Source organism: Cuculus canorus, chromosome 5, assembly GCF_017976375.1.
Source record: "Cuculus canorus isolate bCucCan1 chromosome 5, bCucCan1.pri, whole genome shotgun sequence".
NCBI lineage: Eukaryota > Metazoa > Chordata > Aves > Cuculiformes > Cuculidae > Cuculus > Cuculus canorus.
This window is the reverse complement of record NC_071405.1, coordinates 7,447,120-7,463,125: the sequence shown is the minus strand read 5'-3', so window position 1 is coordinate 7,463,125 and position 16,006 is coordinate 7,447,120. Positions and strand designations below refer to the sequence as shown.

The 16,006-nt window shown below is 46.7% G+C and overlaps 2 protein-coding genes across 6 annotated transcripts in view; both read left to right on the top strand.

Annotated features, from left to right (window-relative positions):
- Positions 1 to 278: 278 nt before the first annotated feature.
- Positions 279 to 2,631, top strand: HSPA2 (heat shock protein family A (Hsp70) member 2). Its single transcript, XM_009564387.2, has one exon. It carries the CDS (start codon positions 384 to 386, stop codon positions 2,286 to 2,288), a length of 1,905 nt encoding a protein of 634 aa, XP_009562682.1. The 5' UTR covers positions 279 to 383; the 3' UTR covers positions 2,289 to 2,631.
- A 261-nt stretch (positions 2,632 to 2,892) lies between these two features.
- LOC104062368 (uncharacterized) overlaps positions 2,893 to 16,006 on the top strand; it is a 38,086-nt gene continuing 24,972 nt past the window's right edge. Inside the window, exons 1-2 of one of the 5 annotated variants that reach the window (XM_054068824.1) lie at positions 2,893 to 4,032; positions 13,845 to 13,888. In XM_054068824.1, coding sequence (XP_053924799.1) covers positions 3,998 to 4,032; positions 13,845 to 13,888 — 79 coding nt within the window. In that variant the 5' untranslated portion in view covers positions 2,893 to 3,997. Of the gene's footprint in view, positions 4,033 to 9,562; positions 9,720 to 12,216; positions 12,254 to 13,844; positions 13,889 to 16,006 lie in introns of those variants that run through there. The other 4 variants (XR_008450188.1, XR_008450187.1, XR_008450189.1 and 1 more) reach the window with 4 other exon arrangements.

Below are 16,006 nucleotides of genomic sequence, written 5' to 3'. Positions count from 1 at the left end.
GCCCCTCCCGGCTGGAACGTTCTAGCGGAGCTCCGAGAGTGGGCGGGGCGAACGCGAAAGTCGAGCGTTGATTGGTCAGCGGAGGGAGACACAACCAGGAAGAAGCACGGGGTGGGCGGGGGATGGGCGGGGCGAGGGGAGGCAGCCGCTGCTCTGATTGGGCAGGCGCGGCGGGGGGCGCGCGCGATTGGCCAGCGGCGCCCGGGCAGCGTCTGGATTAGCCGCCGAGGTTGTGGCAGGTTCGAGAAGGCGGCGGCGCCGGCTATAAAAGGGGCGGCAGCGGCGCTGGCAGGCAGAGCGCGCCGCGAAGGGAGCGCCAGCGGGACGGGGCGAGGCAGGCGAAGCGCGATCGAGTGAGGAGCTGGTTGTGGGGTGTCGTCATCATGTCTGGCAAGGGGCCGGCGATCGGCATCGACCTGGGCACCACGTACTCCTGCGTGGGTGTCTTCCAGCATGGCAAAGTGGAGATCATCGCCAACGACCAGGGCAACCGCACCACGCCCAGCTACGTGGCCTTCACCGACACCGAGCGCCTCATCGGGGATGCTGCCAAGAACCAGGTGGCGATGAACCCCACCAATACCATCTTTGACGCCAAGCGCCTCATCGGCCGCAAGTACGATGATCCCACGGTGCAGTCGGACATGAAGCACTGGCCGTTCCGTGTGGTCAGCGAGGGCGGCAAGCCCAAGGTGCAGGTGGAGTATAAGGGCGAGATTAAAACCTTCTTCCCGGAGGAGATCAGCTCCATGGTGCTGACGAAGATGAAGGAGATCGCCGAGGCTTACCTGGGGTGCAAGGTGCAGAATGCTGTCATCACAGTGCCTGCTTACTTCAATGACTCCCAGCGCCAGGCCACGAAAGACGCTGGCACCATCACTGGCCTCAACGTGATGCGTATTATCAACGAGCCCACAGCAGCTGCCATCGCCTATGGCTTGGACAAGAAAGGTACCCGGGCTGGGGAGAAGAACGTGCTCATCTTTGACTTGGGAGGGGGCACTTTCGATGTGTCCATCCTTACCATTGAGGATGGCATCTTTGAGGTGAAGTCCACAGCTGGTGACACCCACCTGGGTGGAGAGGACTTTGACAACCGTATGGTGAACCACTTTGTGGAAGAATTCAAGCGCAAGCACAAGCGCGACATTGCTGGCAACAAGCGAGCAGTGAGGCGACTGCGTACGGCTTGTGAGAGGGCAAAGCGCACTCTTAGCTCTTCCACGCAAGCTAGCATTGAGATCGACTCCCTCTACGAGGGCATTGACTTCTACACTTCCATTACTCGTGCCCGCTTCGAGGAGCTCAATGCCGATCTCTTCCGTGGCACTCTGGAGCCTGTGGAGAAGGCCCTGCGTGATGCCAAGCTAGACAAGGGCCAGATCCAGGAGATTGTGCTGGTGGGTGGCTCTACCCGTATCCCCAAGATCCAAAAGCTGCTACAGGACTTCTTCAATGGTAAAGAGCTTAACAAGAGCATCAACCCTGATGAAGCTGTTGCCTACGGTGCAGCTGTGCAGGCAGCCATCCTCATGGGAGACAAGTCTGAGAACGTGCAGGATCTGCTGCTGTTGGATGTCACCCCTCTGTCCCTGGGCATCGAGACGGCTGGTGGAGTGATGACCGCTCTCATCAAGCGCAACACCACCATTCCCACCAAACAAACTCAGACCTTCACCACCTACTCAGACAACCAGAGCAGCGTCCTCGTCCAGGTATACGAGGGTGAGAGGGCCATGACGAAGGACAACAACTTGCTGGGCAAGTTTGACCTAACGGGCATCCCCCCAGCACCCCGTGGGGTCCCCCAGATTGAAGTCACTTTTGACATTGATGCCAATGGTATCCTGAACGTCAGCGCCGTGGACAAGAGCACCGGTAAGGAGAACAAAATCACTATCACCAATGACAAGGGTCGCCTTAGCAAGGATGACATTGACCGTATGGTGCAAGAAGCGGAGAAGTACAAAGCGGAGGATGAAGCTAACCGAGAGCGGGTGGGAGCCAAGAACTCCCTGGAGTCCTACACGTACAACATGAAGCAGACGGTGGAGGACGATAAACTGAAGGGAAAGATCAGCGACCAGGACAAGCAGAGAGTGCTCGACAAGTGTCAGGAGGTGATCTCTTGGCTCGATCGCAACCAGATGGCTGAGAAGGAAGAGTATGAGCACAAGCAGAAAGAGTTGGAGAAACTCTGCAACCCGATCATCACAAAATTGTACCAGGGAGCTGGGGGGGCCGGAGCGGGTGGCTCCGGTGGCCCCACCATCGAAGAAGTAGATTAAACAGGACTGCAGTACAGACTGGTTTATGGACAGTCCCTCCATTCTTTGCTTTGTATTTTTTTTTCTAACGTTTAAGGAAAACGTCCTTGCCGATAACAGAGTTTATTCTGTTGGGTGTGTATAAAGGCAGATCTGTCAGCTTGGTTTTGATAAAAGGGAAGGCACTTCTGCTTTATAAGGTTAGTAATAGACAAGTTTTGTTAATTCCGATACAGCTGTTTGTACTCTGGATGTTTGTCTGTAACAAAGTGTCTCTTCTAAAGTAACCACTTGACTGTTGCAGTTGACAATTTTCAAGTTATTTCAAATTTGGCTTCTGGAAATGTTGGTAATTAATAAAAATGTATTTAAAGCATAAACCTCCTGTCTCTGATGGGGCAGTAGTGTGGGGGGGGGGGTGGGGTGGGGTGGGTGAGGAAGACCTTGCTGGTGGTGTCCACAGCCCTCCAACTCTGGGGCTGTGCCCCATCACGGGGTGGGTGCTGGCATCTGGCTGGGTGGGTTTGATACTGTCCTGAACACAGCCCAGCCTGGGGAATGAACCTTGGGGCTGGTGGGAGTGCAGCTACTGGCTGTGGTGCGGGGGAAAAGGTTTTTTTTCCTGAGTTGGGAGTGGTGTTTTCAGGCAGGAGCTGCTCTTTGCCTGCTTGGGCAGTGGAAGCATGGAATAGCTTACCCTGTTCGTGTCATGGAATAAAACAGCAGGGAAAAAGGACAACAGAAATAGCCCTGCTTGGCAGGCGGCTGAGCGTGATAAAAGAGAGACTGGTTGTGGCTCGCTGTATAAAATTGCTGAGTTATTCTTGGGTTGCTTGTATGCAAGCTGAGTGTTCAGTGTTTTACTGAATATGGGGCTTTTTTCCTCCCTTAAGATGATCAAAAGACAGCTGCTAGGAACACCCCGAGAGCTGAGTGCTGAGCTGGGGTGCTGAAATTAATAAACAGGCAAAACCTGAAGCAGTTAAATTTGTCTGGCTTTACTACGAACCCTCTCCAGAGCTCTGCATTTCTTTCAGAAACCAAAACCCTGCAGTGTTTAGAGTCCGAGGAGCTGTGAATTAACAAAATGTAATGGAGGAGCCTGACACGCATGGTTTGGTCAGGCTTGTCCTTTAAGGGAAAAAACTGCAGAGCAGTGGGCAGTTCGGGGAACCATCGCCCTGTTTATGTTTTGTTGCTCGCTAGGGAGTGGGAACGCTGGGAAACGCAGGCGCTGCCCTGCAGGCAGAGAACTTTCAGGACCCCCCATTTATGTAAGCTTATAGATGGCATTTATAAAAAAATGTCTAAAATATGTTATGTAATGAGAAGGCAAACAAAATTAAATGTGTTTAGTATTTAACAATCCACAGAGAGATGAAACTCTGGTTTACTGCGTTACTTCTCTTGGCTGGTTTGCCAAGGCACTGACTGCGGGTTTTACTTCACTGTCTGCAGAAAGGGGTTTCAGTCACCACAGGGGAATAAGAGGCTTGTAAAAAGCCTGTTTGATCAGCTGTTGTCACAAGTGATTCAAAATTACTTCAAGTGTATTGAATGGTTCCTGGGTACATGGCCGTGCCATCCCAAGGGGACTTGAGAAGTCAATTACAGCAGCTCAGCTCCTGCTGAGTGCTCCTGGTCTTGATGTGCACGGCATATTTCTGGAGATCAGCTTCTTCATTTCCAGGCTGTAAAACACACAGGACCCCCGAGAATGAGAAGATACCATGGCTTTTCGGTTTTATCCTGTAGGAACTGAGAGGTAAGTGTGTTTATGAATAGCAGTAGATTATCAGTAAGTGAGAAGTTGTTGCTGCAGACTGTAATACTTGGTCAGATACACCCTTCCTAACAGAAATACCACTACTATGGGATGACAGTAAGGATTAGGTAGCACCCATATTCATTGTAGATGCAGATTAACTATGTTTTCTATTAGCTAACTGGTAATTACCCTTGCTGTATAGTTTCCTTTGCTTTTCAGTCCTTGGTGTGCATTCCTCGGTGTTAGTTCCCAGTTATTAAACACAATTTTTGGATGTTTTTCCTAAATATCTGTTGGAGTGTACTGCAGAGTTAATGTAGCCAAACATTCGCAGCAGATAGTTTGTCACACGCTTGTGCTGTTGTCTGTCTTTTCCTTTGCCTCAGCCCCTGCTGCTCAGCACCCATTTCAGCAGTGGGGCAGGCAGGGAGTAACAGAGACCCCAGAAGCAAAGTACCTGTCCAGACGGTTAAAATACCTCAGGGCTCAGGACAGGAATAAGTTAACAGTGGAGTAATTGTATTTTTTTTTCCCTAGGAGGGGGGGGAATTTTTTTAGTATGGACAGACCTAGACTGTGGGATATGTAGAGGACAAGAAAATTATTCTGACTTACATGACTGGAAAAAAAATAAGCTTTTTCAACTACATTAAAGGCCACCCCATGCCCCCCAAAAAATGCAAGAGGCAGAAAACCTGAAGGGCTCAGACCAAGATTCCTTGCATCCATTTGCTGAGTTTATAAAACAAAGAATAACTTCAAGTTGTTTTTCAGTGTATTGTACTTACTGTAGAGTGAAACTCTGATCCTGTTTAAGTTAGTAGAAAGTTCTCACTGACTCCAGTGGGTCTGCCTGTTTCCTCTCGGTGTTGTATATAAAGTAAATGTCAGAGGGGAAAATGATGTTCCTTACTTGCAAATAAGTGCATGCAGTTCTGGGGAGAGGTTGAATGTTTCAAATGAATTTGGCAAAGCTGGGAAATTAATCTTGTCTAAAATCTGCAGTTTCATTGCTTCTGCACTCAGCGTCTCTCCTTACTTTTACTGTCCTGACTCACAGGGAAAGGCACCTCCTTCTGTCAAAATCATGGGCCTGGGTTTCTGAACTTTGTCTCTTCTTAAACAGGGCTCTGAGAAGACTAAGCCATAGGAAGGTTAAAAATGGCTATAGCTTTGTAGCACATGTGTAACTGCAGTGCTAACTTTTGATGGCTCCTTGTATTTGCTGATCAAGTTTATGTGCATGGTATTATTTTATATAGAGGAACACCCGTAGCATTAATTCTGAGGAATTTAATCACCTAAATTAAAAACCTTAAGAGCCTTAGGACCTCACTCGTGGTACAGCCAGGTGTGCTACAATGCAAAGCAATGACTCCTGTGTGTGATGCAGGTCACCCCGCAATTCCCCACCGTCGCTTTGCAGGGGAGAACCTAAAAGAGACAAAGCCAAAAGCATTACCAAAATAACGTGCCATGTGAGAGCTCCTGGAGGGAGCTGAGGACAGGAGAGCTGTCTGAGAGCAACCCACTCAGGAGGTGGAAAGCTGAGATGTGCTTTGACAGGCTCTGTCCACCCATCTGTCCGGGTGAGTCAGCCCTGTGCTCTGCCACCTCCAGAGCGTCCGTTTGAAGTTTTGCACAGAGGGCTTAGCAGGCAAGCTGCAGCCCTGCTCTTTCCCTTGTGATACCATCTTGAAAACAGGAATTAATACATCCTGGCAGCCTTTCTTTTATCTCTCAGGAGACACTGCGTGGAGCCCTGCAGGCTGGGCAGCCTTTCTCTTAAGAGCTGCCTCTCATTTTTTTGAAAGGTTCTCCTTGAATGTTTGGGACAGCCGTGGGGTGACAACCGAAGGAAATGTGGCATTTCAGGACTGCACTATAAATTTTGTCTTGCACATTGCGAGCCACTCCCATGGATACACATGAGGGACAAGAAAAAAAGGGAAAAGTGTTCAGGGAATTCACATTTCCGGTCTTGGCCTTTAGGTAAAATGCAAGGCGTCACTTTAAAAAGCACTCACTTATACCCAGCATGCGTATTTAATTTTAAAATTCCTTTTTTTCAGTCTCATCAATGCATTGCAATGTAAAAGCATTTCCGTCTTTACTTATTTAAAAGATATTGCATATTCCTCCTCCTTTGCCCAACCCTGCGCCTGACATGGGTTTTCCATACTTTGTCCCTTTAGAAAGCACACAGTGGTCTAATCTTTGCCTGCATGAGGGACTCTGTGTCTTGGCACATGAGAATCCTGGGGAATTAAACCAGCAAAGCATGTGGATGCTCTTACAGCAGCAACATTATGTTCTGTACTTGCTCATCACATGAAAGTTATCACTCCTCCCTGCCCCACAGCGAAACAAGTTATGCTAGTAAAGCTTCTTTAGCGTACCTATGTGGGTCAGGTATCACATCTCTCTGCCGCTCTCATCCACATATTTATGCATGCAGAAGCCTATAGCGTAGACCCGCCTCTACAGTAGATTTTGCTTGCAGCAGCACAGTGATTATATACTCGGGCAGGCCAGCATTTCCAGATGCAACAACATATTTTTGCTTCCACATATGAAACAGCAGTATTAAAAACTCCCGATCCACCCTTGCATGACCCATTTGCCTTTACTCTCTCCTGCATCACTAGGGTGGAGGCACGGACAAGCTGGTTCCTCTTGTCATTCCAATAACAGCACCAGCTAGGAATGTTAGAGGGGATAAATTTCTCTCTAAGAGCCAACACATTTTTGTAGTCTTTCTTTTAAGGAAAGGCTAGAGCACTATAGGAAATTTGTGTTCCTTTTCCATTGCTGAAGATACTTTCTCCCACCATTCAGAAATTTTTCTGTGCGTTGGCCTGTTCAAAAGCTGATGGATCACTGTTGTATCCCGGACCAAGAAGCGTGAGGTCATTCTTGCTTATGCTTAGGTAGCAGTTAGTAGCACCTCTGCCCTATCTGTTGGAGCAGTTCAAAATGTGTCATTGCTCCAAATAATACCAGGTCAGCAGTTAAAAATCTATTTTTAATAGGATTTAGGAAACAAAAACACTTCCAGAAGTGCCAATGCTGTGTATTTTGGACAGGAGTCTATAGAAAACCCTATAGGTTTAGGGATCTTCGTTGCCTTGCTATTCACTGGCATGCATCATGCAATATTTTCTATCAGATCCTCTAAGAGCTGTTGCACGGTTGAACTGACAGTCTGGCAATCACGTCAGAGCTGAAAGCTGCATTTCATTTTGCCAGGCTGTGTCTAAAAACATAAACATGTTTCTTTTGAAACAACGTTTATTTCTCATTTGGCAGGCTCCTTGTTTTCCTGCAGACCTCATTCACAACAAGTTTGCAAATGTACTAACACAGCCTGGTTAAAGGTAACTGGACAGGCGCACACTCTCCTAGGTTGAAAACTGGTTGGATGGCCCAGAGAGTGGTGGTCAATGGAGTTAACTCCAGCTGGAGGCCAGTTACAAGTGGGGTTCCTCAGGGCTCAGTACTGGGTCCAGCTCTGTTCAATGTCTTTATCAATGACCTGGATGAAGGTATTGAGTGCACCCTTGGTGAGTTTGCAGATGACACTAAGCTGCGTGGAAGCGTGGATCTGCTGGAGGGTAGGGAGGCTCTGCAAAGGGATCTGAACAGGCTGAGACCAATGGCATGAGGTTCAACAAGGCCCAGTGCCGGGTCCTGCACTTGGGGCACAACAGCCCTCTGCGGTGCTACAGACTGGGGGAAGTCTGGCTAGAAAGCTGCCTGGAGGGGAAGGCCCTGGGGGTATTGGTTGACAGCCGACTGAACATGAGCCAGCAGTGTGCCCAGGTGGCCAAGGAGGCCAATGGCATCTTGGCTTGGATCAGAAAAGGTGTGACCAGCAGGTCCAGGGAGGTTATTCTCCCTCTGTACTCGGCACTGGTGAGACCGCACCTCGAGTACTGTGTTCAGTTCTGGGCCCCTCACCACAAGAAGGATGTTGAGGCTCTGGAGCGTGTCCAGAGAAGAGCAACGAAGCTGGTGAGGGGGCTGGAGAACAAGTCTTACGAGGAGCGGCTGAGAGAGCTGGGGTTGTTTAGCCTGGAGAAGAGGAGCCTGAGTGGAGACCTTATTACTCTCTACAACTACCTGAAAGGAGGTTGTGGGGAGGAGGGAGCTGGGCTCTTCTCCCAAGTGATAGGGGACAGGACAAGGGGGAATGGCCTCAAGGTCCACCAGGGGAGGTTCAGACTGGACATCAGGAAAAAATTTTTCACGGAAAGGGTCCTTGGGCACTGGCAGAGGCTGCCCAGGGAGGTGGTTGAGTCACCGTCCCTGGAGGTGTTTAAGGGACGGGTGGATGAGGTGCTGAGGGGCATGGTTTAAGGGAGTGTTAGGAAAGGTTTGACTCAATGATCCAGTGGGTCCCTTCCAAACTACTGATTCTATGAGTCTATGATGCTAGCGAGTCCATAGTCCCATCCCCAGCGCTGCAGGTGGAAAATAACTAAACTAAAACATCTATTAAGCTAAAAGTTCTCTGTCATAAACTAAAAACTAAAAATAAAGTTCTCTGCTGCAATTACCTTCAAAGCTCACAGAATTGAATAGAGATCTTTTCTATAGTACATCTATATGAAATTTTCTCCCCCCGCCCCAATTCTGTAGCAGGGAGGTGGTTATTATATCCTACAGAAGAACTAGAAATTAGGCTATGACGTTTTTGTTAAGCTCCATAGATTTCTGAGCACCTCAGAATACAGAATCAAAATCCCAAATTTGTAAATGCCCATTGAGCAGCAGGGTACATTTAAAGACTTCTTCCTTTCTGTCAGAGACATGTTTATAACAAAAGGTTGATTGTTAGGAGCACAGGGCAAATGCGTAGCTGCATAAAAACAGCTGACAACTGCTGATGCTCAATAATCTCATCTGATAAAACCACGCAGAGGGAGTAATTGCATGAGGATTTCAGTAGAAGAATGTGCAGCTGGTTTTTCTGGCTTTCCAAACACAGCGTGGGTTCCCGTAAGCGGTGCAAGGCAATCATTGCCGCCTGATCTCCCTTAGCCCTTCCGTCTGGACTCAGTAGCTAATTCTGCCTTTGCCTGTCGGACGCTTTTAGCTAGTTTGCCTCTGTAGGTGCGGCCAGGCCACAGAGCTCTGAATCTGGGGCAAGGCTGGTGGTGGTGTCCCAGGGGGATGAGGACATGGGATGGACACTATCTCTCCAGAAGTTACAGTGCAGCTACCTTATCACCCTTTGCTTTGGATGATCCAGGATGTGGGACTGAAATGAGGCTGTGTTGACCTGGAAAACAGTGAAAAGTGCTGAAAACAAGTAAGAGCTTCAGTGTTGCACAAATCTGAAGTGAAAAAAGACACTAGGGCTCACAGCATTATGTCTAAGGGCATTGTTTATTCTATTCATATGGCATGATCCTGGTTTTAATGAGCAGGCAGAAGTACTTGGCAGGTAAATGGCAGAGTCATGGACTAAGTATTAGCTTCTGTGAAACTGAATTCTGTACTTCTGTGTCTAGTACAAATAGCAGTGTGTGCGCACAGAGTCTAACATTCCCAGAGAAATCGGGGCTGACATTTACATGCCCCTGGGAATAGAGGAGGAAATTAATACAGTGGGTGTGGAAGACAGAGACTTGACACAGCAAGAAGAAACGAGAGGCAGAAAAGAAGTGAAGGACTGGCTGGTGAGTCAGTGATATTTTTGTTGAGTTTATGCATGTGTTTATTTTCTGGGTGTGATATCCAAATGAAACATTAGATATACCTAAAGAGTGGATACATACACGTACTGTTGAGTGTCCCCAGCTACTGGGACGCACATGGACACACAGACACCACAAGAAACAACATTAAAAGCCTGTTAGGTCTGCAAGCTCAGTTGTTCAGAATTATGACCATCAGGGCAAGCTTATTTCTTCTTTCTTTGTGCTTATACATCATAACCCAGTTTTTAATTACACAGTAACAGGGTTTTTTTTATTTTTTTTCATCTGTAGGGCACCTGCCTCAGTCAGTGCTCACGATGGGCAGTGTATACATTAAGAAAGTAATATTTCCCAGTTCAATATACACCTTATTTACTGTGTGCTGCCCAGGCCCAGCTCTGGAGAAGAATTATCCGTTAAGATGTTGCCTGTGGATCCACCACTGCATCTTGAATGCTTCATGATGCCAAACATTGAGTTTTCACCCCCAAGATGTGTGTAATTCTCACAGAGGGAAGGTGATAAAACAAAACACTGAAAGTCAAACACCATCTGTCTATTATGGGCTCTTCTGGGAATGCCAAGAAACTGTTATTTTCAGATTTGTATCATACACTTCTTGGGCTGTTTAGAGTTTCTCTTGGCTTCTGTCACAGCTGTGGGTGTCTAGTCCTGCGTGTCAGACTTCCATGAAGCTTCTCTTTTTCACTAAGAAAGAAAAGAACACGCAGATAGTAGTCATTAGGGTTGAATGTGTGTTGCAGCGATTTGCGTGGCATTCTGTGACTGAATCCCATGTGGAAATTTGTTTCCCACGTAGCCTTCAACTGCATCAACCATTAAACACTAATTTCACTTGTTGTAATCTCCTGGCTTACTCCTTTTATAGCTTCCAACTCTTGCAACAGCTGAAGCAGAGGTTCCACAGACACTAATCTTCTTTGCTACTCAGTGCCAGGCCTTGAATTTTATTTTTCAGGCTAATATCTGTTTGAGTCGTTAGTACAGGTGGGATATTCAGCGCACACCTCTGCACCCTTAGCTCTTTAAATACTTGGTCTGAACTGATCTCCAGCAAGCACTTGGTTACCGATACTCCAGTGCTGCATCTGAGCATCCCGTCTCCTGCTCTGGTAATTCAGTCAGTCTCATGGTTCCCTTGGCACTGTTACCTGTCCTGGTGTCTGTGCTTGGTCAGAGCCAATTCTGTCCCAGTCTCCACAAACCCCTCCAGATTTTCTTCATTTCCATTTTAGTTACCTGTCTGCTGCACTGATTCCCAGACCTTCTCTGCCTGCCTAGCCAGCTCTGTAGCTCTGTCTTTAGCTCTCAGTCCCACTCTTACATTCACAGTTCTTTTCTCTGTAAGTAGTTCTCATTCTTAGTTTCTCCTTATCTTTCACCTGGACTTTTTGTACCAATTTGCTCCCAACTCTAGTAAGACCGAAGGCTTCTCTCCCCTGCCTCCTGCACCATGAATGCTGACACAGGTGGCCCTGACTATCTGCAACACGTCCTTTACTTTTCCCAGTTCTTTTGGCGTGACTTTTACTGAAGCTAAGATGGGCCAATGATCTCCTGAGGCTGATGATAGCCCTGCTCTATAAAAATGGATCGATGAGCCATCAGTTCCATACCTCCCACTTTCCCCTGCCAGGGTGCCTATTTCTATAGTGCTGTCTGGCTGCCATGGGTGAGATTTGAGGTCATTCCCAAACCTGTTTCTCTCATCCTCTTAAAATGTAACTTGGCTGCCAAGTCATGGATATTACTTGGCAGCCTGCAATAGCAACTGGAAACACAACGTACACAATAAGATTATAAAAAAAAAAAGAGAGATGGGTGTAGAGAACAGAGCGAGGGATGAATTTTCAGGATGATTTGAGATTCCTGCTTAGCTATCTGTAGACTGTTTGCGTTAGCGTGGATAAACTTTTACAGACTCCCTACAGGAGAAAAGGTGCAGTATTTGGAAGGCTATGGAAATAGGAGGGGGAAGTTAGGGACACATTGTTTTATTGAGATGATTTTCCCCACATTGCATTGTCTATGCGTTATTCCACTTGGTCATGAACATCTCAGTGTTGCTTTCAGGAGTATTTTCACTAGTTAGAAATTATTGGAAAAATGAATAATTGCAGTCTTTAAGAGCTGAAAGCATAGGCAATGTTCTTTCTGTCTTACTGAACTGAACTGTCTAAACAAAGTCTTAAGTGTTTTCATCTCTTCAAAACACACACTGGCCCAATGCAACCATATTAACAAAGTCTTCCTAGATTGTGCCTGGTTTTCACCTTATAGCTGACCTGATCTATTGAGAGGTGTGGTTCTCCTCCTGTTCCCTTATCTCTATCTGCATCTCTGCTGGCCCTTCTCTGACCCCACCGTGAACCGATGTAAAATGCTAGCTTAACAGAAAGCTTCTCATGTCTTTTTTTTCTGGACTACTGATTTTGACAGTTTAGGGAGCCGCCTCGCTGTGGGAACGGAGAAGATAAAAAATCAACACAAAGGTAAATGATGGGAAAACTTGGATGGAAGCAAGAATGCCTCTTCCATCAACAACTAGCTATTAGGCTGGCTTGGCTATAATGTGAAACCTCACCCTCCATGTGAACTTGACTTTTATTGGCAAAAAGTGCTCTTGTCAATATAACTTGTACCACTTTTGGGTGCGATTTAAGCAGTACCAGTCATGCATGACACTGGTCTACTGTGAACGATGAGAGACTGACTGCTTGCAAAAGCAAATGTTTCACAATATCCCAGAGATCAAAACCCCTCCCTCAAAATCATGCCCTTAGGTGACCTTCTTTAGAGTACATTAATTATTTCCAGGGGGAGCTTGCAAATCTTGGATTAATTGCTTGCATAGGGACCTGGGTCATGTCACAGGAGACTCGTGACCTGGTAGATAGACTTGTAAAGTCCCAAGCTAATGTTGAACATTCGGAGTGCTGTACAGGCATCAATGCCCAAAACAGTCAGATGAGATGCAGCTGCCTACACTGCTGCCAATCCTGGGCCAATAACTAGGAAAACTACAGCTCCTGACTGTTAAAGAAGGCAGTAAGTCCAAGTGAGTGGCTGAGGAGATGTTATTGCATAGAAAACACTTGAATTTCCCTGTTTGGACTAAAACTTTACCCACGGAAGCAGTTTAACAGAGCTGGGAAGGAGCGGAGCACATAGACAACATTCCAGTCTACAGCACAGGCTGGAGAGGCATTTACGTGCTGGGATCTGCAGCTCCTAGAGGCCTGCAAGCTGTTACCAGGATACAGCCATAAACAGTGCCTGCATTAGTCCCTGCGCTCCTGGTGGCGTCTCAGGCAAGCACCATGCTGCCATCGAGTCTCCCCACTTTCCCTAACTCCATCTTGTTGCTGCTATTCCCGTTGCCTCTGCGGCAGATCCTGGGGGCCACGGGAGACATTTCCCACAGGGCAGGGACTTTTCCCGCTGCTCCAGCCAGGGAGCAGGGTGGCCAGGGACAGTCATCAGCCATTGGTATTTGGTGAGAAGCAGCTGAGGTGTATTTTTGAGGACTCAGGAGTGGGTTTTTCTCCTTCTTGTGATGCGTTGGTAGGTCTTGCTCTGCCGTGCCACCACCTTTTCTAGTTTTTGTCTCATCGTTCATAATTCCTCGTGTGTAACATAACGGCATAGCATTAGCGTGGCCTTTTGCTTCTGAGACTTATAAACCAGCACTGGAAAGCTGAACCCAAAGATTAAAACAGACAAAAGTTGAAATAACCACTTTTTATTGAAGGATTAGAACCATGATTTCCCAACGTTCGTCTCTGTATTATAACCATGACCTGCTGGCTGCTAACAAAAAGTTATTCTGGTGTGCTGTATCCAGTGCTCTACTACCAAATTAGATTGAGCAAGAATTTGTGAGAGCCTGGAGGCTGGCTGGCTGAAAGGTACCTGGCAAAAAGTCACAGAAAGCCTTTATATTTATCTCAGCTGAAATTTGTAGGCAGAAGGATTTCAGCAATGAGAGTAATTTTGCTTTAAAAATGACCCGCAAATAATCATTAAGGGGTTGCAAGTCTCTCATTGTGTAAGAAAGGACTAATAGATCTTATTTATTTCCAGATTTTCTTTTATATGGATTTTCGTCGGCATCCAGCGGCAGGAGGGTGAGTACTGTGGTGGGGTGGCTGTCTGAGGTGGTGGGGCATTGGGCACTGGCAGAGGCTGCCCAGGGAGGGGGTTGAGTCACCATCCCTGGAGGTGTTTAAGGGATAGGTAGACGAGGTGCTGAGGGGCATGGTTTAGGGAGTGTTAGGAATGGTTGGACTCGATGACCCGGTGGGTCCCTTCCAACGTAGTGATTCTATGATTCTATGATTTTAAAAAATATATAGATAATGTAAAATGCTGCTACTAGTAGTTTTGTGCAATGTTCCCTAAAGAGTCTATCTAGTGTTTATTTAAAATTCTCAGACTATCAGGAACGTACATAACATATTCAATTTTTAAACAAAGGTTTCCTTTCTCCTGGTAGTTAATCTCTGCAATTACATAAATATTATTTAAAAAAAGCCCAAATAAAAGCAATGTATTATTTAATGCATGGCTCCATTTGATTCTCAGTCTTAATTGATTCACTGGCAATCAAAGAACTGATATTCCTTAGCAAACTTTCAATTATTTATTCATAAGTAATATTTATTGATAATTATTCATGAAGGATGGATACAAAGTTTTTCCCTCTTATGCTGGCAACTATTAATCTCAGAGAACCTCTGCTCAAATAACACACACACAAACAACATCTGTGTGAAAAGCACACTGAAGAAAGATGGAAAGTGGCTTATATGCACATTGCTTGCATTATAAATGCTTTGTTTGGCTGGAAGCTTGAGCATGGATTTATGGTATATACTTATGATATTAAGAGACTTGAATTTACAAGGTAAAAGTATGATGTTTAGTTTCAAATTATAGGTTTAGGCCTTGATACAGCAGTTCTAAGTAAGGTAAAGTCACAGTCCTAATATTCTTTTGCCTGAACGTCAACTGCAGGACAATTTTTTTATTACTTTTTGTTTTCGATCGGAGCTCTATAACTGTTGCTCTGTGGCATTTATCCCATCATGTTGATGGAGAAAAATCAGAAATATGGCACTCCACCCCACTTTGAAGCTGACTACACCACAGGGGGTGGCTAAAAGAGCGTGGTGAGTCCTGCCATGGGTTAGAAATGTGCACCATATGCTGAAGCAGCAGTGCTGGATGTGAGGCGGAGGTCCACAGTCTGATGTTCTTTGTTGCCGGTGTCATGTATGACCCATGGTGAGCACTGGAGGTCTGCAGACCTTTAGGGAAACCACAGTTCTGCAGGGGACAAAGTGCATTTTGCTGTGCTTTGGACTTCTGTGACTGTTGTGGATTGAGACTTTATCATTTAAACCGCTGGGGCAAACCCCCAAACACTCTAACTATATCCTCCTTGCCCTCTTCTCACATGCAGGGCAAGAAGCGTGGTGTAGTATGGTGGTGGCAGGTCAGTCACACACTGCTGGGCATTTTCCAAGCCTTTGTCATGGTGGAGACAGGTTACTCACCTCTCCCCTGGCCACACGGCTGCTGCAAGTGCCTTTCATGGTCTGTGTCTCAGCAGCTCCATCCAGCTTCTCTGCTGGGTTTGGGAACGCCTCTGACTCTGCCTGGTAGCTCCCAGGGAGAGGAGTGAGCTCCCCAGTGACCTCTGCCTGTCTCTGCCTTCAGCAACCCTCCCAAAAACCTCTGGAATGGAGCAGTTTACATTTAAAATTTTCCTAAAGCCACTTGAGACATGGATTGCTTGAAGAGTTTCCATGGCACCACACAGTGTGTGTGGTGGCAGGAAATAGAGCAGTCAGATCCAGAGAAGCCCCTTTGCTCTTTGCTTCTGTGTTCTTGAAAGCCAGGTCTCACGTGGACCTCACCACAACCCAGGTATTTTCTTAGTGTCAGTTAGAGGACAAAGTAGATAGTCCTTTGTATCATGGGATATATATTGGATTATACTATCACATGCTCATACTCCATATTTCAGCTCCAATCCAGCAGCCGAGGAAAACCTTAAGGAAGAAAAAAAACGTTCGTTTTCTGGAAATGCGTGTCAAGACATTAGAGAGGTGTTTCCATTTGACTAGCCTAGCTCAAAAAGAAACAAGATTATTTGGGTGGGAATATTTTCATCCATTGTCTGAGGTTCATGTCTGAACAAAACACGTGGAACAGGAAGCCAGCTGTCCTTTCAACAGGGT